Source organism: Phallusia mammillata, chromosome 4 (genome assembly GCF_965637545.1).
Source record: "Phallusia mammillata chromosome 4, kaPhaMamm4.hap1.1, whole genome shotgun sequence".
NCBI lineage: Eukaryota > Metazoa > Chordata > Ascidiacea > Phlebobranchia > Ascidiidae > Phallusia > Phallusia mammillata.
Genome location: NC_137255.1, coordinates 18,882,027 through 18,903,526, shown reverse-complemented (window position 1 = coordinate 18,903,526; position 21,500 = coordinate 18,882,027). Strand labels below are relative to the sequence as shown.

General features: G+C 37.4%; 2 protein-coding genes and 1 pseudogene across 4 annotated transcripts; 2 read left to right on the top strand and 1 right to left on the bottom strand.

Annotated features, from left to right (window-relative positions):
• Positions 1-202: 202 nt before the first annotated feature.
• Positions 203-10,681, top strand: LOC145223573 (uncharacterized; annotated as a pseudogene). Its single transcript, XR_013859493.1, has 25 exons — positions 203-678; positions 875-1,029; positions 1,299-1,451; positions 1,736-1,917; positions 2,067-2,165; positions 2,278-2,423; positions 3,454-3,548; positions 3,722-3,888; positions 4,001-4,423; positions 4,492-4,664; positions 4,741-4,900; positions 4,967-5,169; positions 6,214-6,346; positions 6,554-6,708; positions 6,783-6,941; positions 7,108-7,298; positions 7,747-7,845; positions 8,232-8,377; positions 8,472-8,557; positions 8,749-8,915; positions 8,978-9,176; positions 9,234-9,399; positions 9,455-9,627; positions 9,688-9,847; positions 10,016-10,681. The product of XR_013859493.1 is annotated as an uncharacterized LOC145223573 (transcript).
• Positions 10,682-11,333: 652 nt separating this feature from the next.
• LOC145222889 (nucleoporin NDC1-like) lies at positions 11,334-21,490 on the top strand. Of its 2 annotated transcripts, XM_080089125.1 has the most exons (16): positions 11,334-11,510; positions 12,240-12,360; positions 12,580-12,681; positions 12,740-12,926; positions 13,211-13,325; positions 13,393-13,550; positions 13,615-13,747; positions 13,813-13,905; positions 19,182-19,368; positions 19,462-19,536; positions 19,698-19,789; positions 20,045-20,158; positions 20,233-20,286; positions 20,560-20,658; positions 20,778-20,942; positions 21,207-21,490. In XM_080089125.1, the coding sequence occupies exons 1-16, from the start codon at positions 11,484-11,486 to the stop codon at positions 21,408-21,410; spliced, it is 1,926 nt and encodes a 641-aa protein (XP_079945251.1). In that variant the 5' UTR covers positions 11,334-11,483; the 3' UTR covers positions 21,411-21,490. The 2 variants fall into 2 exon arrangements, with proteins under 2 accessions (XP_079945251.1, XP_079945252.1); XM_080089126.1 differs by lacking the exons at positions 20,560-20,658; positions 20,778-20,942 and having other exon boundaries at positions 11,341-11,510.
• LOC145222888 (uncharacterized) lies at positions 13,905-19,182 on the bottom strand. The gene is made up of 15 exons (XM_080089124.1): positions 18,752-19,182; positions 18,536-18,658; positions 18,052-18,218; positions 17,901-17,990; positions 17,511-17,653; positions 17,326-17,457; positions 17,087-17,267; positions 16,593-16,831; positions 16,367-16,524; positions 16,205-16,299; positions 15,946-16,139; positions 15,715-15,892; positions 15,499-15,656; positions 15,292-15,402; positions 13,905-15,030 (listed from the first exon to the last, which is right to left on the bottom strand). Exons 1-15 carry the CDS (start codon positions 18,819-18,821, stop codon positions 14,142-14,144), a joined length of 2,928 nt encoding a protein of 975 aa, XP_079945250.1. The 5' UTR covers positions 18,822-19,182; the 3' UTR covers positions 13,905-14,141.
• Positions 21,491-21,500: the final 10 nt, after the last annotated feature.

Below are 21,500 nucleotides of genomic sequence, written 5' to 3'. Positions count from 1 at the left end.
GTTGCTACTTTAAATGTAATTTGATGACCGCAGCCAATAAAAGCAACTTTCAGGGGTGAAGGTTTTCCAACTTTCAGGGGTCAAGGCAAAGCTGACGCAAATATCCTGGAGCGAACAATACTATGTTACAATTGCCTTGTGATATGATATTGGTAACGAGTTCTTTGAGTTCGACTAAACAACAAAGACTTGGTATTCTGCAAATAGTAGCCTACTAGGCTACTCCAGTTGAACAAGCAAGTATGCATAGAAACAGCATCATCGAAAACATGGTCTTACGGCAAAATAGCATACCAGCGCTTGGCCGAAATCTTTGAGCATGCCTAACGAACTGTCCAGTCACAAATGGAGGCAAAGGTCGCGAAAGATTAACGTATTTACCACGCATCATTTGCAGCGCACACACATACGTATGGCCGACCACTAATATGCGAAAATTAATCTTTAACCGAGTTTCATCGTCGCAACAAGACGCTCAAAATCATGTGGAGATGCCTAGTTGACACCTTTAGGTTTGAGTCGAATTCAAGCAACCTGCAACCGCGGTGACAGTCTCAAAGTGCGAACAGAACAGTAGCTGTTAGGAAAGGTGTCGCAGAAGACGATATGGAATGCAAAAGTTGCTTTTTCTCACCGCGGACTTTCGCAATATGGATTGGACTGATTGTGTTCACCCAGGTATGGGCTGAGGCGTTTTGTTTTGAACCCATTCGACTTGTTTGCACAACAAAATATTTGAAGTAATCCAACACCACAGTTGTAACGCGATTAATAAAGTAAAAAGGTACACATGCACTACCGGATAAAAATGCTTTTGACGTTCACCTGTGTTTTGTGTTACATATGTATTGACCAAGTTTCGTACTAATTCCAGATATATAATGGGGCTTACACAAAAAGCGTCCTTACCACCATTGAGAGAAGGTTTCAACTTTCCAGCACAATATCGGCCGTGATTGCAACAGGGTCACAAATTGGAAACTTAACTGTTATGTTGTTCGTAAGTTACTTCGGACAACGATACCACAGGTGAGAGTTGATCAAACATAAATACTCAACAATGCTTTCGAACGTTTAGTGTATCTATTATTATAACCAACTTGCTAGTAGGGTGGGTCCGATAATACTGCTATCGGATTGGAAACTAAGTATCGGTCTAACCCTTCTTGTTAGTACGCATATATTTGCACAGTCTTATAACGGAGATATGTAGAAGCCGACTGTTTTTCACGTACTTAAATTTTATATCTTTATTCAAATACAAACTTACCCACTTGTAATTATTTGTGTATTTATAGACCAAGACTTATAGCTTTCGGTTGTCTTTTGATGATATTCGGCTATTTGATCTCAGCACTACCCCAGTTCGTAGACGATCGGTATCATTTTGACGATATTTCGGTTAATGTTACAACTGAAGATGGCGTGGATCTCGTAACCTGCAATGCAAAGTAACAAAACATTTTGTCTTCCAGCACTTAAGACGATATACTTTTTCTGCACAGCATTGGATTATACCCGTATTTACAAAAATAGTACGAGACCTTTCTCTCCAATGTTAACAAACAACACACAACCTAAAGGGTATTCCTACAAATAAACTTTTGGTAAACATCATGATTTTGCGGGCCCATCCAAGCTGAAAATACTTAATAATAGAGAAAAAATAATGTTGTACAAAATATATATAATTTGTTGGTATTGAACTTCTAAGAATATGATTCGATCATCACAGCGACAAAAACTTGAGCACAGTTAACTGCGAAACTGCTACTACGTCGGGAGAAGTCTCAAACACGTACATCCTTGTTATGTTCGGGATCATGATCTGTGGAATAGGAGGTTCCGCTATTCAGCCTCTTGGTTTTTCCTACGTCGACGATCATGCAACGGAGCACAACTCTGCTGTGTACGTAGGTAGGTAGGCTATTATAGCCTACATATGTGTAGCACAGTACAAATAAATGTGCCGACTAAAATGTTTCAGCAATAGGCTATTGATGAGACCAATTCAAAATGTAATTTTAGAGATCGTGTGTTTCTTTTTAGAAAAAATGTATGTTTAGGGATCATAAACTCCATAGGGCTGATCGGCCCAATGCTTGGTTTTGTGTCTGGTGCCGTTTTTCTGAAAATGTGGGTCGACATCGGCTGGGTGGACACAGGTAATGAATATAATGTTACAAACTGATAAACATTGGTCTTTCTTTGCATAAAAAGTATTCATTGTCCCAAACAGAGAATTAATATGAATTCTAATATGAAAGTTCTTTATAGAAACAATTACGATTAACCCCCGTCATCCAGCATGGGTCGGTGCATGGTGGCTAGGATACCTTATTGCTGCGGGTGTAATGATTTTCTCAAGTTTTCCCGTGTGGTTCTATCCAAGGGAGATGGAAAAAGAAGTAGAAAAAGACAAGGTGAACCAGCGCGATACCAAAAACCGGAAACCCCAATACTAAGCCCAAACTCGTTTTTTAATGTGAAAGCACATTTACAAGCTTTCAGTCCAAAGCTGTTAGCATTCAAATAGTTTCTTGTTTTTGCATTTGCGTCTTAGTTGCATGTCTATACGCACGGATTTTAAGCTGACACTTCTGAGTCAACAAAAGTTACAAACTAAAACGTCATTTGCAGTCATGTTCAACAGCGATAAGGAGTGCACAATCCTCCCTTTCAGATTATGCAGGTCAAAGGTTTATGCAACATACCTTGACCGTAATGCAACGATCAGTTTGAGTGTGCCAAAGGTTTTGCTCTTGTTTGTGATAGGATATTTTCTTATGCTTAAAAAAATCAACGACCGATTTAGGTTAATCTTTTAATAGTTTATACTTGTGTTACCTTTGTTTCATTGCCACTGTTTTAATATTAAGTAGGCAACGTGCGTTCTTTTATCGATCGTTTAAGCCAGGGGTCGGCAACCTTTTTTGCACTGCGGACCGTTTTTGAAACTAAAATTTTATCGCGGACCGGTCTTCAAAAAACTACAAATATTTGCAAATAAGAACGCTTAACTTAGTTTATGATCCCTGGGATACAGGGGCAATTTTTTATACCATTTAACCTGAAAAATTATACGGCCCGGTAACGAACCCCTTGCGGACCGGTACCCGGCCGCGGACCGGCGGTTGCTGACCACTGGTTTAAGCAAGCTGATGTTTATTTACGTTGAATATACAAATTTTTCCAAGATAATTGGTACAATAACTAAAAGGTTATTTCATAGAAGGCGAGTTAATACAGAAAGGAGAAGGGTAAACCCAATACACCCACAGCAATTTTTTAAATGCACATTTTGGTTCCATAACTTGGTGTTTTAAAATGACTTGCACGAAGTCCCAAAATTTTTAGACTTTCCCCTAATTTGTGTCCCCCTGCCAAAATTATTTCTGGTCACGCCACCGATGTAGCATCATAATTTCGATTGATAAAACCTGCTTTTGAAAGGATGAAGAAGTTCAGTCACAAGTAATCCAGGAAAGCGACGAAAAGTCCGATCTTAAAGCATCGCACAAACAAAACATTATCAGTAAAGAAGCAAGGTACGAACATTTTGTTTGGTTTCAAATGATTTAAATGACCACATCATTGACTTTCTTCCAAGGGTTGGATTTGCGATTATACTTATTTTAAGTGCTGCGGATAAAACAAAGATATAACTTACGTATCAAAATCTTGTTGAATTTTTTGTAAGGTCAAAACAACTTTTTTGCAGCGAATTCTGGACAGCTTTGAAAAAACTTTTCACCAACAAGCGATTTATGCTGGTGGTGGCTTCTTGGGTTTGCGAATGGTTTAAAATCTCCTCTGTGTCAACTTTTATGGTAAAATACCTTGAAGTGGCGTTTGGAAAATCAGCAGCAGAAAGTAGTTTTCTTATCGGTATGTTTCTGTACTGACTATTTAGTGGGTGTTGAAATATAACGTAGAAACCTTGATTTTGTGGTTGACAGAACTTAACACCAGTGTTTTTACTACACTGTATGTGTTACAGGTGTTGCCAATCTTCCATTGCTGGTACTTGGAACCATTTTGGGAAGTTTTGCGATTAAGCGGTGGAAACTCGGTCAGGTTGCCATAGTGCGTCTGGTTCTGGTTATGTATATCACCAGCCTCATAGCCTTTATTGGTTTCCTATTTATCGGTTGTGGATCTATTGACATGGCAGGATTGACCGTTCCATATCCAAACAGGCAAGTGTCCATTCAATGCAAACACGCTTCACTTTTCCTCTTACAACTACCTTTAAAGCAGTGAAACAGACACTCTGAAAAAAACACCGGTCAATGATTGTAATGCGCCATGCGACTGTGACCAAAACGTTTACACGCCGGTTTGCGGACCTGGGCAAATTTCCTACGTATCACCTTGTTTTGCCGGGTGTTCCGATTCGGTTTACGAAGGAGACAGCATAGCGGTTTGTTTCAACAAAACTTTAAAATATGCATCAGTAAACGTATCGTATTAACCTTCATTTGCTTTTAGAATTACTCATCGTGTTCGTGTGTATCAAATGCACCAGAAGAACAGGTGGTGTCCATTGGTCTCTGTTACACCAGCAAATGTGAAAATCTTGCCGACGTAGTAATAGCACTTAAGGCGTTTACTAGCTTAATAGCCGGGATGGCTACGACTCCACTGTTTGTCCTCCTCATGAGGTAAGCACAACTCTTCCGTACAAACATTATCTGAGTAATAAACAACGACTAAACAGTCATTTTTCGATGCAATAAGATCTTTAAAGCCAGAGGAAAAGTCGTTTGGTATTGGAGTTTCATTCTTCATCTGCCGCTTGGTTGGATGGATTCCTGCACCAATACTTGTCGGGTTTGCTATCGATGAAACTTGTTTGTTTTGGACTGAAGCAGAGTGCAGCGGCCGTGCTTATTGCAGGGTGATTTGACGAAACTTGTCCCGATTTAGTAAAAATCTAACTTACGTTGCCTTTTTGCTTCTTCAGCTTTTTGACAACGATTTGTACCGATGGTGTTTCGGTGGCTTTATGATTGGTATCAAGTTTGTATCGACGGTCGTCATGATATACCTGTACCGGGTGCTTTGTCACAAAGCAACAAATAAAAAGCAAATTGAACAAGATAAGAATCTTGACGAACAACAACCTCTCAACAGAGACGACAGAGAAAAGGACATAGAAACTGTTATTTAATATCCAACATGAGTTTTCTGTTGTTTTTTCACTTTAAAAAACATGTTTAGCGGGGCATTTTTTCTTTGTCCAAACTTGCCCTTTAAACGTCTTGATTTTTGTACATTACAATATAAAATTAATTTAGTGCGTTACGAATTAAGAGTGACCTGCAGCCAATCGTACATCAGTCATTTTTTTTAATTTTTTTTGGTGTTGAGGTAGTTTTAGGACAGTGGTTTCTAGACTTTTTATGTGGCCCAAACTTAATATAAATGGTATTGACGAATTTTTATGCCAACAAAACGAAAGCTTAACAAACAAATGTTGATGAACTATTTGCAGAAGTATAGCCTATCCCTACCATGCATTACAAACTTCCACGCAACTTATATACTGTTGGTTGCTACCTGGTAAACATGTTGACAAATAAGCAGATTCTTGCGGCAGTTAAGCAAGCGTTTGCTTCTACGTCACATGTTGGTCGTCGTAAGCATTTTTCACCAAACAAATAAATTTCTGCTGTGGAACGCGACCTGAGTTACTGCTGTCGAAAGATAAGCATTGCTGTTCAATTTGTAATCACACGTCAGAGTGACATGGCGATTTTAAATGGTGTTAAATATCGCAAACTTTTACTAAAGTCAGCACTATTTAGAAGAAAGAGAAATTATTATTTGTTATAGTGTTTCCCTTGTCGGCGCTCGCTGTACCCGATTCAAATCAACGCGTTTATACGTTTCGTAACAATGGTCACTTATAAGAGAGAAGGTGCCCAAGGTGTGGTGTTTTATTAGTCTCAAGACACACTAAGACGTGGATGTATGCAGTGTATCACGAATGCTTGATCAAATTTGGCAAATGAGTTAGACAGCCTTTGAAAGATTGGGTTACTTCGCATTGTTCGAGATAGACATGTTAACCATATTTTCTGCAATTAATTTTTAACCGAGTGTCTGGATAGTGCAATGTACTGGAAATGCAATCTGTTTGTATAAAAAATATTTATTTACGTTTGCACACACCTGTATTTTTTTGCAGATCAGACCATAAATTTGCAGAACTGTTAGGCTTGGTCAAGTTTTGTCAAACTATATCGACGCACCACAGCTCACACATACCATGAAATTTAGAAGTTGTTGCGTTTCTGTCCGGACATTTGCAGTATGGGTTGGATTGCTTGGATTCGTAAAGGTAAATTTTTTAACCTTTGGATTTAGATCCTACTTTATCGTGCTTTAAATTTGTTTAAATTTTGCTGCAAAAGTGGGGTTTTGTTTGGCAGTATGTTTTTAACAATCGGTTCACCATACTGACGGCTTATATATGTGCACAAATATACATGCACGAAGCATAAGCAATATCAAATACATTTATCTCCAGTTTAATGTTATTTTTTAGATATTTGCGGGTGCGTACACGAAAAGTGTGTTGACAACAATCGAACGAAGGTTCCAACTTTCCAGCACGACCTCTGCCCTAATTGCGACCAGTGCGCAAATAGGTAATCTCAGCGTAATGTTGTTTGTCGGGTATTTCGGACAACGCTTTAACAGGTCAGTCCCACTTCACATGCAACTGAAGCAGGCGTTCTTTTACCGTGTGCTTGTTAACTTTTCGTGTTATTTAGACCTCGAATGATCGGCATAGGATGTTTGGTGATAACGGCGGGGTATTTGTTATGTGGATTACCGCAGTTCATTGGCGGTCGCTACAAGTTTGATGACATATCCATTAATACAAGTTACCAAGGTTCCGATCAACGCCAATCGATTACATGCGATTTGCAGTAAGTTATCATATAGCTTAGTCTCGTGGTTGTGAGCACATTTTTAATGACTTCCAATTCAAATATAATTCGGTTTTTCACCAACAAGCAGCTTCATTATATATAATCTGTATCATCATCCAGTGAACTCCGAATGTAAGGTAACGAGTTTCAAACTTTGTTTTAGTTCTCCTACCACTGCGATAACTGAGGAAAAATGTGATGCTGACGATACCGACGCCGCATCCTCGTCAAACTTGTACATTTTAATAGTAATTGGAGTGATGCTCGCTGGGGTTGGGGACGCACCGCTTTTTCCATTAGGTTTTGCGTACGTTGACGACCACGCGTCATCACACAATGCCGCAGCTTATATTGGTAAGGTTTTTGCAAAACAACCGCAGGCGTATCATAACAATTTGTCGACAATAAAACTTTCAATGCAGGCCATATATATAAAATATATATACGTGACAGGTGTTAGAATTTTATTGGCCAAAAAGGTTTTATTGCTAGTATAAATAATATGCTGTCGAAACAACTACGTTCACACATTCATGATCAGACAAAAATGCAAGTTAGAAATGCAAAAAGCTTTTAAAACTTAATTCACATTGAGTTGAAGTAAAAAAACAAAACGAAGTGTAGGCTTTCATACTCAAAGTGCTGTGTCATGGTTTCGTTCAAGCCAGCCGTGAGACAACATGCTGAGTAAGCTTGCAAAACTGTGTTAATACACACCGCGAAGGATGTTATAACTTATGTTTTACACATATTGAACGTTTTCAACCCTTCATGTGACGCGATTTAACGTGTTAAATTTCAGGAATTATACAGACCATCGCATTGGTGGGGCCGATTGTAGGCTTCGTTGGAGGGGCCGCTGTTCTTAAGATATATGTTGATATTGGATGGGTGAATGAAGGTAAACGGGTTTGTTTTACCACCATTTTGTGTCTTATTACCGTCATTCTTTACTTCGCAGAGAGTAACAACGTTTAAGATAGTGTTTCATGACTTGTAGGGTTTTCCATTGAAAAAAAACATGCCTTGAGCAAGAGAAACCGAAAACCGAGCAGGTTTCAGTGAATGTTCACAACCTTTTTAAACAAATCCAAGCAGTTTTACTGAAACTTAAATTAGCAATCAAATCAAATTCGCTGAGTTCGCTTCAAGGCGTTCTAAAAAACGTCAATAAAACAATTTATTCATTTGTAGGCCATTCGCAATGACGTGCTGGTCACAACCATCAACACATTTCAAATTTGTAGCAGTAACTCTCACATTTGTTAATTTTAATTTTTTGCCAAGATTCGATCACGATTGATCCCCACCATCCAGGTTGGGTCGGAGCTTGGTGGCTCGGGTTCTATATCGCTGCCGCGGCGATGCTCGTCTCCAGTTTGCCCGTTTGGTTTTACCCGAAAACCATGACCAAAGAAACAGAGAAACAAGAGGTTTTAAAAGCCTTTACAATTTTAAATATTTCGAACTTTCATAATCCTCTTTGGTTAAGCAGCAATTCAACAAAGATAACACTGTTTTCTGTAGAAGGGTCTTTCTGACGAGGAAATACAAGAAGGTGAAATAGATTTTAAAGATAGCTACAAGCAAGATCAGGCTGTAAATGACTGGAGGTGTGTAATAAAACATAACACGTTTAAAAAACTTTATGTTAATGTGTATTATTGCTTTTTAACCTTGTGCATACGGACTTAAAAGACTCGGAACCAAATGCAAACAAATAACTACTCCCAATTCCCAGTACTACTCTCATTACTTTAACACTATAATTTTAAATTGTTAAAATTATTTTTTTCAAATGCAGTGGGTTTCTCATCGCAACAAAAAAGTTGCTATACAATCCGAAATATCTTCTGTTAGTTGGATCGTGGATCTGCGAATGCTTTAAGATATCTGGCGTTGTAACTTTCATGGTGAAATATCTGGAAGTGGGATTCGGTAAGACGGCCGCTGAAGCAAGCTTTCTAGTGGGTACGTCTCTCGGTCTTCGACATCTTCGAATCCGAAAGATTTAAATTTTTCTCTTATTTTAGGGGCAGTCAATTTCCCCTTTCTGGTGGTTGGTACAATGTTGGGAGCACTAGCAATTAAGCGGTTCAAGTTGGGAGTGATGGCTAACATACGGTTGGTTCTTGCAACGTACGTAGTTACCCTGGTCGCTTTCGCTGCTCTAATAGTGATTGGATGTGGCCCCAACGACTTCGCAGGTTTGACCGTGCCGTATCCAAATAGGTAAGTTTTTGACAGAGAGAAACAACAACGTTTTAATAAAAACAATATGTACGGCAGTGATTATGAAACCTCAAAAGGTACAACCACAGCTGAATGTAATTCTGCTTGCAATTGCAATCCTGATGTTTACACGCCAGTGTGCGGACCAGGTCAAATAACATACCAATCGCCATGTATAGCTGGCTGTAGTGATTCCGTTTACGACGAAAGCAGCAATGCTCAAGTAAGTTATCTGAATTAGTTTGCTCATATATATTCAATAATATCCGTGTGTCCAGAACTACACCTTATGTTCATGCGTTGCACAATCTCCTCACGAGCAAGTTGTAACGGTCGGCAAATGTTACGAAAGCAAGTGTGAAGGGCTGGCGTGGGTTGTAATTGGCGTCACATCGCTCACAAATTTCGTTGCCGGTTTAGCTGCCACTCCTTTAATGATGTTGGTAATGAGGTAACTATTTCACAGTGCGCTTAACTTTTGCAGACAACTTATTAAAACAATTTTGTTTAGAACCCTGGGGCCAAAAGAGAAGTCTTTTGGACTTAGTGTGGCATTTTTTGTTTATCGTTTGCTCGGTTGGATACCTGCTCCTATTGTGTTTGGCTATGCGATTGACCAAACTTGTTTGTTATGGACGCAGCAAACTTGCAGTGAACGATCATATTGTCGGGTGAGTAAGTGTCACATAGAGAAACCCCACACACATTAAGAATTAGTAACAGGCTAAGTAGAGAGTGAAACATTGATGAGGTTATTTTGAATAAATTTTAAACTTCTTGCACCTACATGCAAAACTGTTTGCACAATTTTGACTCACTTATGTTCCAAATATTTGCAGCTGTATGATGCTGACAGTTTTCGCACAAGTTTTGGTGGATTGCTTGTTGCTGTAAAAATATTGTCACTCTGCTTCATAATAGCATTATATCGTTTTGTAATTGGAGAAGAGAAGAAGAAACAACTTGACGACGAGGAAAAGGTCAACTCGTCACCAGAATTACAAGCTTTATCAACCACCAGTCAAGAGAAAGAAGAAGATCAAGAAAAGGAAACTGTCATATAATTGTTTTTTCTATGTCAATTAGCATTTATCATTACTTGCATGTCACAAACATAGACCAAAACATACAATGTACATGTTTTGGACTTGAAGTGATAAACCAAAACTGCAAAACTGTTAGCCGTTTAATTGTTTAAAGAGATTTTCCACATTTATTGTTTATTATTAAGAACTTGTACCATGTTTTTTGTTTTAATCTTGATTAAATGTTCTTGCCAACATAGCTTTGTTGCTGGTATTTAGTGTTGATAACAGTGAATAGTAAAAAAGACATTAATTTATTAACTGTTTAATTTAATAAAAAGTTATGTTGCGTTTGTGCCAAATTACATCTCAGGCAGCAATATGCCAATCTCAAGCAACATCAATATACAAAAGTTTTTTTTAACAGTTCCTTTTAAGCTGAGCACCTTTGTAATGACTAATACAATAAGAAAAGTATAATTGTACCTCATTATTTGTGATAGTTGTAATCCCTTATACATTGCACCTCCTACTATTACATAAACAATGATGCTACACTGCAACCTTTAGAAGCCTTTACACATCTCCCATGGACTACATATTTTAAAAAGTTTTTTTTATAAAAATCACCACACAGCACACAGAAGTTATTTTATCATTAAGTACATAATAAAAATATAAAAAGAACTTTCACTTACCCTGCTTCATTGAGTTGGGTGTTCCTGAATGTTTTTCCCAAAAAAAATCCCGTTTCGCCTTAAAAACACTAAACGTTTTGGAAGAAAAGTGACTAACAGCTTTGTAACCACCTTTAACTAACAATATTGGTTTATGTCAGTGCCAGATAACACAAATATTGCTTGCTCTTCATTCTGCCAAAAACTTAGAAGCAAAACAACACAACACATCATCTTGGATTGCATTTTGCGCGCCAAATGTGCCAAAACAACGATATCATATTACCAAGCCCGTGTAGCACTTGTATTACCAGTAAAAAGGTGTTATAGATTCCAAGTTTGTTTTTTGGACAAAAATAAAACAAGCTTATTCTCACACACCATTCATGAACGAGCAATATGCCTGAAAGCTGAAATTCCAAACAGGACAAAAAAATCATAAAACCTGAAGATGGCGCTGCTACAATGCCAAAATCGGCGCGGGCCACACAAATTTTGCAGCGTGTAACTTACTAACTTGTTATTGAAGCACTTGCTTTTAATTTCAGTCTTACAAACGTCGCTTTTTGGATCTTACTTATGAGCCATGACATAAACCATCGAAAATGGATTCACATTGGCTAATTTTACACGTGAGTTGCAAACGAAGTTTTTGGTTTGTGATAAAACTTTGCAGAACGCTGCACCACTATTATTTTATGAGCATCATACAAATTGAATGGTTGCCTGGGTCTAGTAAAGCTTTGTGTAGAGCAATATGTTGAGAAATATTCTTGAAGGCCATTTTGTCTGAAGTTAATGGAAATGGAAACACAAGCTTAAAAAATAGATAATGTATGACCCTTCATGTATATCACTTTATTCCAGGTACTATTGAAAGATGTATAATAAACACAAATTAATGTTTTTTTAGTAAATGAAGGCCATCACAGATAAAAAAAAATGTGCAAATTAACAAGCAGCAAGTTGCATGACTCCAAATATTTGCAAAGTCATTTACCTACAACCACTAGCCTTGCGGTCACATCTAAAACTGCGGGCCCACTTGGATCACTTTGCCCGCCTGGCCCGCTTGGCCCAACACTTGGCCTGCCTCATGCAATTAAAAAACTGCGGCCCGCTTTTCGAGAGTATAAAAACTGCTGGTCCACAATATCCAGTGATTGGCCCGCCTCTTGCAAGGAAAAACTGCGGGCCCACTATATCCATTGCTTGGCCGTCTCTCGCAGGGAAAAACGGGCCAAGTGGGCCCACAGTTTTAGACATGACCCCTAGCCTTGCCTTATGCTGAAGTATCATTTCATATTAAGCAGTTAACCTTGATATGAAGTTCGTACTGGAACCCTTTGTGTATTTTTTAGGAATTTAAATTTCGAACATATTCTGCACTGTTCTGGTCATGGACAACAAACTTTCTTTTCCTACAAGTGTTTTTCTTTTTGTGGGTGATCAATCCTTGGAATCATGTTTACGTGGTTCATGGTATGTTTGGTATAGCTGCCAGTTTTGTTTTAATTGAAGTTTTATCCATAACTTTTCTAACTAATTGTTTTGTTTTTATTTTGTAAAGAAGAGGTAGACAGACTATTATTACGAAAGTGAGATTGCGTTTTTTAAAAAGTACTCATAAACTTAAAGTTTTCTCATGACATCCTATATCCAGTCACTTTCTGTGTTTTTAATAATCTCCTTAAATTCCAGATTATGTTCTACGCTTATTGTCATTTCATGTGTGGTTAGTAATATTCACTTTGGCTTTTGTAAGTGCAACCTACATTGCATTGTTTGCCAACCACTTCTCAGGTAAATTGCTTTCTGTAATTTTTTTAAATGCCTTACTTTTACCACTTCCTTTTTTAAGTTGTTCCCAAGGTAGAAGTTTCTCATTATGAAACACTTAAAAAATGTTTCCATGGAAAACATGTGATGTACGTCTTGTGCCATAGTTTGCTGGCTATTGTCATTTTTACCTTTGTGTCTTTGTTGGTACCAAGTCAGTATTCTTCACCTCTTACTGACTGCTCTGCTCAAGCATCAACTGGAGAAATGTATGTATATTAACATATGTGGTTAAGTCTTAGGCGGTCTCTTACTTTAGTTGTACCCGTGAACAATGCAGTAAAATTGTTCTAAGGATGGATGTCGTTTGTCTGGCTTTTTTAATTGTAGATTGTGATCACTGACTCACTAAAAATATTTGTTTATTTTGTGAAAATACACACAAAAGTTTTAAAGGGCATGGGCATTTTTAGGTAGTTGCAAATGACCAAAATTATCTTTTTTCTTTGATAAAATTTTTGAATAATTTTAAAGTGTTTTGTTTTTCTACAAGATGCTTCAATGAGCACTGGTTGTTGCTGCTTCTGTTCAGTGGCTTTGTTGGGACTGTCAATTTCATAGCCAATGAAAAAGAACAAAAATATTGCTTGAGTTTTCCATTAGTTCAAGTATGTTTATCAATTCATTTGTGCGCATATGCTTCTTGCTAGTTTCAACTTTTTTTCATTACTTCAGCAAACAAGGCTACTGTATTTGAAATGCAACTTTTCAACAATTGTAAAGAATGCCACAATTTCATGCACAAGACTTCTTCGCAATTTTGTAATGTTTTATTACTTCTTGGGATTTGTGCCCAGAGATTTAATAGCAGGTTTTCTTGGCCTTAAAACATGGTAAGTTTAATTAAATGCAATTAACTGTGATTAAGTCAATACTGTTATTTTATGACACTTTTAGTGATTACCATGTGATAAGTGTTATGAACATATTTGCAATTCTACCAATCCTTTGGACATTGCTTCTTTGTGGAACTTTACTATTGGTTTTTCATGATGTGTCTTGGAATTTATTCAACCTGTGCAACACGAAGGTATTTACACAACACATTTTTTTTCCTTAAAACATTCAGCAAATATATTGTATCTATTCTTGCAGCGATATAATTTCTTGCTCGAGTCAGTGTTTCCAGAGGATGCAACCAAGATCCTCACTGCCAATTTGAATGGGAAACAGCCCCCACTTGTACAGGTATTTGTTGCCTGAGTTTGATACATATTTTATACATTTGAACTAGTCATACAGGCAGGGTACAGTGACAATTGGGTGTTTTAACACTAGAAGTGCCAGGCAATTTGTAATAAGTCAATCTTAGCATCTTTTTTGGTTATTTTGATTTTTGAAACTTAGATGGAACATTTGGAGAAAAAACAACATTTTGCAGCATCTGACAAAAAAGCAGATTCAAATGCACAGTAAACATGATTTCATGTCACAACATTTATTTTCATCCGTTCTTCCTCTTGCTTCCATTTTTCCACTGCCTTAATAAGTTTTTCACTATAAGCTGACATTCGCTCACTTTTTCTTTTGGAATGTTTTGGTGTGGGCATACTCAACTTTGCTTGGTTTGGATCACCCTTTTTACCACTGCGTTTGCCAAGGGAACGGCCAATTTCAAAGGTCTTGATAGATTTTGCCTTTAGCTTTTTGGGAGTTAATGGGCGATTGGTTGTTATGGTTTCTGATAGTTTTTTATTTGTCTCTGGTGTTTTGGTCTTGATAGACGGTGAGGGTAAAAGTTGTGATTCCTCTTTTTTGTGTGTTGGGGAGTGGATATCAACTGCAATACTGTACTGTCTCATAGAACTACTGTGTGAAGAGAGGTTTGTGCGTTCCAGTGTTTTTGCTTTCTTATCCCAAGCCATCTGTGTACTGCTCATTCCTTCATTACCCTCCAGGTAAAAAGAGTTCACACCACTTCTACGTTTCTCTTCAGGAATAGCGGAAAATCGCTTGAACTCTTCTGCAGTCATGCGATGCCAACGTGAATTTAGAGTTGGCAGTTCTCTCCCAATTGTTGACTGAAATTCATAGTAGGATTGAACTTGGTCTGAAGCCTCCCAGTTCAGTTTTGTCATAGAGCCTGAATTGTGGCGACATGTTTTTCTTGAAGTCCCACAGATTGAACAAATCTTGGGACTACCACTGTGGTCTGAGTGAAGAGATTTGATACTTGGTGTTCGGGTTACTTGTGGTGTTGTGCGATATCCCCATCCTCGGGGCAAACTTCCACTATATCCAGGTCCAATTTGGCCAATTGGTGGCACTGCCAATCGTGACCGGTCTATTGAACCAGTTGAATATTTTCTGTAACTGTAATAAATTTGAAGTTAAAAACTAAATTGTAATTCTGGGTGTAATGACCTAAACTGGGGTGACAAACATGTGACCAGTAGGACACATGTGACTTTTTACTCAATTATTGTGGCCAACATCATAGTTTAATGCACATTTTCATGTTTTTAAAAATTGTAGTGTTTTAAACAGGGTCGAATTTGTTGTGCAATTCATACACCCTGTATTACCAAATGTGTTTTCACTAATGACCCAAAAACTGCATGTATTTCTATTTACCTTTTCATTCGTAACATTGTGCTGGTCACAGAGCTGGAACCAGAACTTTGTCGATGTTGTGTGTTGGACTGGAAGCTGTAATGGCTATTGCTTCCCCCACGTTGAAAGTTGCTAAAAAACATTTTTTTTAAAGTGCTCTTTTAAGGCATGTATGTTGCTGCAGTTCTATTATGGTATAGAAGAAGTGTGGTTAAACACGTAACATACTATGACTTTTTCCTGTGGAGTGGTGTACCCATGATGCTGGTAATACTTTTTTTAAATCTTTCTTTCGGTGTTAGTGTGGAATTGTTTGCAGATCTTGAAGATGATATTTTGTGCTGCTGCCATCTGTTGTTGATAACTCGATAGGCAATTTCACGAACCTGCAAGAATTATATGACTGAAAACTCATTTCAAGATGTGTATTGTATCATGCAATACCTCTTTGTTTACAGCAGTGTAAAGAATAAAAATAAATACTCCTTGTAGACCATTCAGGATCACATGTATGTATTGAAATGCAATATTTGCAGTCTGGTTTTCAAGATTGACAAGAAAACCAATTAGCCAAGGTACCCCAAGAATTGGAAACAACACCAGTATTCCCTTAGTTGTATTCCTGGATACACAGAAATTGCAGGCAAATTTTTGCTGTGATTTCATTGCACTTACCATAAATGCTTAAAGTTTTGACTTTTTTGACTAGCCGGCTTCATTGTGTCTGTTTTAAGACTGAGTCGCAACACAAAAGAAACTGTGTGCATCAGAATAAAGAAGTTGATTGCAAATATGAATATGAGTGGCCCCAGTGCTGACCATATCATATTGCTTGAGATACTCAACCAGCAGTACTCTTGTGTTGTGTTCTATGCCAAAGAGTTAGTGGTTAGTTTGTGAAGTCAGTTAAATCTTCTCCTGTGTGGTTGTTTACCTTTCTTAGAGGACTAATTTCAACTCTAGTCTGACCAGATGGACACTGAAGATCATGCTGTTTTTCAACATAACTGTCGTTCGAAAATCCAATTGCTTTAAAATATGTAAAGAAGTCAATGGATCTAAAGTCATTAAATAAAGGAAATAAAATGATCTATACCTGAAGAAACCAGTACGATAAGACCAGGAATTCCCCATCCAGCTGCAAATTTCATCCAGCCCAGTCTTGTGGATTTCATGCTTTTTATGACCAAGTTAACATAAAGAACGATGCCCTCAATTAACATCCACATTCCACTTGCCAACATGAAATAGTGACTGAAAAAGGTGTTCATAAATTTCATGAAAATGCGGAAGAAAAAGCTTAATGTCTTTTCTAAACTCACCTAAGAAACACAATAGCTCCACATAAACTGCTGATCCCATATGCTGCTTCACTGAGAAGTCTAATCATGTGAAAAGAGCCCAATGCTGCCACAAAGTTAGTGTGGACAATTGTTCTTTCTTTTGCTTTGGCACTGCTAGTAGACACAGTTTTGGATCTTCGACGAAGCACAAGAATCAGACTTAGAAAAGTAACTAGTAAACAGACAAATGACAATCCCTCCATGACATATTCAAGAATCTGTAAATTCCAAAAAATTATATTCGGAAGTTTGTGAAATACAAATATTAGTCAAAAATAAATTTTTATTAAACTATTTTGGCCCGATAAAATTTGCATTTTTTAATGTCTGTTACACATCAGTACCTAATAGAATTTTAAAGCAGTGAAACTTTTAAAATACCAGATGGTCACATACTTTTACTTTAGAAAGGCCACCCTTCTCTTTTCATAAAATCTTAGTGAACAGTATGGTCTTATCAGCATTTTTTTTACCTGTATAACATTTTGGTGAAACTTGGGAATCATGAACGAATGTGGTGTGACTTGAAACAAAATTGCAAACTTGGTTGTGTGATTGCAAAAGCAAGTAACTGAATCGGATCCAGAAGCAGTTGTGATGCATCCAGTAGAAAACCAGTGGTGTGAGGTCTCATTTAAATACTCACAAGTTAAGCTGTCAAACAAGGGATTTAGTTATATGAGTATATGTGGGAGTAGACACAGTATCATACTTTCTGTCATTTTTCTTGATAGGTTGATTAAAAGATAGTGAAATTGAAACGTCATTACCCTCCTCGGTATATGCATTAACTGAGACAATAGACTCATTGTTTGCTGTACATTGGAGGGCACCCTCTTTGGTCCTGTTGACAACAAACTTGTAAATGGTGCATTACGATTTTACTTCTCCACTTACCCTTGAAGTATTGTGGAAAGTGTTGTATATTCTACAAATACCAGAAGGCCAATCTTAAGTTTATCGATCTGGTTCTTTTTGTCCACTGCGATTACTGTGCCACTTCTGAACTTCACAGGTTCAAAAAATGTTGACCTGTCTCTCTGTCAGAAGATACTTTTTTTAATAAAAAGACAGGGGTAAAGTACACAAAAAAGGAAGGAATGAACAAAATTGTTTGCAAATCTTACCAGTTATTTTGGAAACTGATGATACAAACAGTAATAAAACTCTGTTTTTTATCAGATGAAGCAACTATGTAACGTGAAGTATTTTTCTCAAATACATGGGCATTAAAAAACCTCTACAGCATAGTTAGGGCAACATTCAGTACGCTATAACTAGTCTGACCTTGACATATGCATTGAAAATTCCATTTTTGTTGAAGTCCCAATTGACACCTTCACCTTCAAGTCCTTTGTCTCGAAGCCATCTTTCCAACTAAACATTACACAGCAAAGGTTACATAAATGTTTTTTTAAATATATTCACATAGTGTTACCGAGTTTGCAATATGTATGGCCTGTGCTTTGGTAAGACTCGCATGTTCATCTTTCAGCTTGTTTAGTTGTCTCTCTAGGCTTGGATTAATTTCAAGGGCATCCGATGGCAATATTTCAGTAAATATTTCTGGTGAATGTACAACCAAGGGAAGGGGTGGCGGAGGTTCTGAATTAGACACAAAAATGGCTGATTTGGAGACTTCACCACCTTTTATTACTATTTCTTTGCAACAAAGTTGTCTTTTTTCCTGTCTACGTTTAAGTTAAGACAAATAAGTTTGTATTTGTAACACATGATGTTTATTGTCTGTCAAGCAAAAAACAATATGTCTTTTCCGTTTGACTGTCTCTGAAAACATCTTACAGTTAAGCTTTTCTTCTTAACCACAAATTAAATGTATACTTTAAATAATCATATCCCTAAAATGTAAACTTGACTTCATAGTCTACGAATTTAAATACATACTAATGGTGTTCACAAACCTGGCAGAACCCAAGCAAAGCAATTATCGTTTTTTATATTAGTGGGATTGTAACAACATCTTCTTTGAGTACACAATTCCTTTGTTATATGGCCAGCACCACAACTTTTTGTAAGGTTGCATTCTAAAAAGGAAACAATATTTGTCAAACAAAAGATATAGAAGACCAAAAACTAGTTCAAGGCTGTTTATCTACTGTTTGATAAAACAATCTCACGTTTTGGTTTGACAACCCCAAATCCTAGAAATAATAGAGGCAGTATCTTATAACTCCATATGCAGACCATTTCACATGAATCATCAGATAAAATTCTTCTTAAACATATCTTGATTTCTTTGACAAACAAAAACAGGAAGAATTCTACAGGAAGAATCTTCTCAATAAAAGTTTACATACATGACAATTCACAAAAAAACTGAAAATAAATGTAAGACAAGACACGCCTGACAGATGGTGACACGTACTGATACCAACTTAGGGCTTGATTATCCACCAAGACAGGATGTTGCATCAGAAGATTAATTGATTTATCTGTCACGTACAATGTAATGCCATTTGATGCGATGTCCAGTTTATTTTTGGGCACATCGCATCATGCTGGCTGCAAAAAAACTTTTCATGTTTTATGTGATTTTTATTTTGCCAGCATTTGGCATTCCAGCATCTCAGTCATGTCACTTGCCACTCAGCAAATGTTCGAAAACAAATATTTTCTTTGGAAAGGGGAGGTGTTGGTAACAGGTCCTCAAAGTGGAATGTGATTGCCGATGAGTGTTTGCTTTGTATCAAAAACTTGACCAATGCCTTGACCGACCACAATCTTAAACATTCAAGTATGTTTTTCAACCATTCAGTCTTCTTAAAAAAATTGCCACTACTACAAAACTGTAGTGTAAATCAAACTTACTTATTTTTTTGTCCTTTAGGTCTCTTTGATAATGACCAGAAGGGCATTTCTCGCCTTTCCTCAAAATCATCAACCTCATCTCAGTCTAGCACAGGTATGCCTATGTGACTTTTTGAAAACCTCAATTCTTGAAATGACAGTTAGAGTGTGAGTTGAACCAATGTTGTGCTAAATTAGTTTTAATTTAACCTTTTATGTGGTGACGTGTTCTTGCTTTGTTGTGTGTTTACCAACATCTATTTTGTTTTCTATTAGATGAAAAATCTCCATTTTTATCTGTTTCCACGTTGCGTCGACGTCCATTGCAATCTGATGCAAGCAATTCTCCAAACATGTCATACTTCGATGTAAGTATAGATTGCAACGAATCAACCGCGTGTTTTTCAACTTTTTAAAGTTTTCAAATACTTCTGTTTGGGCGTAACGATTAGTGCACTTTTAAAATGTAAGATAATAAAAATGTACGAAAGTATTTTTCGATCGGTGGTGGTCCCAGACTCATAAAAAATCTTTAATCCCGTGGACTCGATCAAAAAAACTCTGACTTGGATAATAAATATTTGTTTCCATTTTGCAAAGCCATAAATGTTCCTACTTCAAAGGTATCTTCTTTGGACGCCACCACAACAAACTCGGGCAACGTAAATTCGCCTTATCGCAGTGGACCAAATCTGGTTATCCCGACGCCAAAGTTGTGGACACGACAGCTGTATAAGGTACCTCGCTTGTTATATGATTCAATGCCTTTCTTTGGAAATGATAACTTAACAAATCCGTTTTTACCTTTTAGGGGAGCTTCAGCAATTCACCAGTGACACAAAATGCAGATGGTTATAACGAAAAGGTGAACCAAGCTTTCATTTTGCCGCACATTGTGTGAGAAAGTATATATCGATTACAACAAACGTATTTAATGTAGGCCCGGTTTCATTGGCTAATGAGGGTATTACACAAATTCCGTTTATACGATGTTACTGTATATTACGAAAAAAACTACTTTTTTTAGTCTACTGTGTTTGGAAGATTGTAAGTTTTTGAGATCAAACGTTTTTCTAATGATGTTTGTAAACCCGTGTAAGTGTACGATTAAGTAATCGTTAATCACATATGTTCTCAGGTCGACCAGCACCAGTTAAATACACAAATGAGCGGCCTTTTTGCAAGGATCGAGAAATTGGCCAAGAAGTTCTCCATCGTTTCTTACTTAATTAAAAAGGTGAACATCGTAGCGCAGAATCGTAAAAAAGCTATTTCAAATCAATTTCCAGCTAAGCACTGCAAATCGTGACTGGCCATTTCCTATGTTCGCCTTAAAAAGCTCTGCTCGTGTTTTAGATGCCAGACCGTAGCGCTGCCAACTTGTTTTCCGGGCGATGCGTGTGTAAATGGGCACTGCAGAGCATTTCGATTGTGGTGGAAGCCTCATTTACCGAGGACAATTTTGGCGTGGTGCAGCGCCGACTTCATGAGATTATAGCAGTGCTTCTGGATCTCCACACTGTAAGCGACTGTTTTTGGCATTTTTACTTTGCAATTGATGTGATAATGTCCTTTGCATAAGTTACGGTAAAATGTTACACGGGTACACACTACTACAATACATGATACTGGTCATCCAGTATTCTTGTTGCACAGCTTCCAGCTCTAGTAAATCGTGCCTAAACTATTTTGAACCAAATTGATTAAAAAAAATGTCAAACATCGGCTTGCACATTCGAAGCATTCTACAGCCAATTTTTTTTAACCTCGCACATTTCTACACAGGCCCTGGAAAAATACAACAAACTGCCAGTAGCTTCTTCATCGCAAGCAGTACTTTCCCTATTGCGAGAAATTCGTGGCTTGAGGAACGAATGCAAAAACGCGATTTATCGCATCACTAACACGTTTGGCTCCCACCTTGACGCCGTTCCCATCAACCCCGAGCATAAACGCAAGCTACGGGGGTTTGTTGAACACAAGGAATGATTTGTGATTGTATGAAGTAAATTTGATTCGGTTGTTTTTTTCGTGTGTAGTAAATTAATAAAAAATAACTTTGCAAAGAATTTTGTTTTG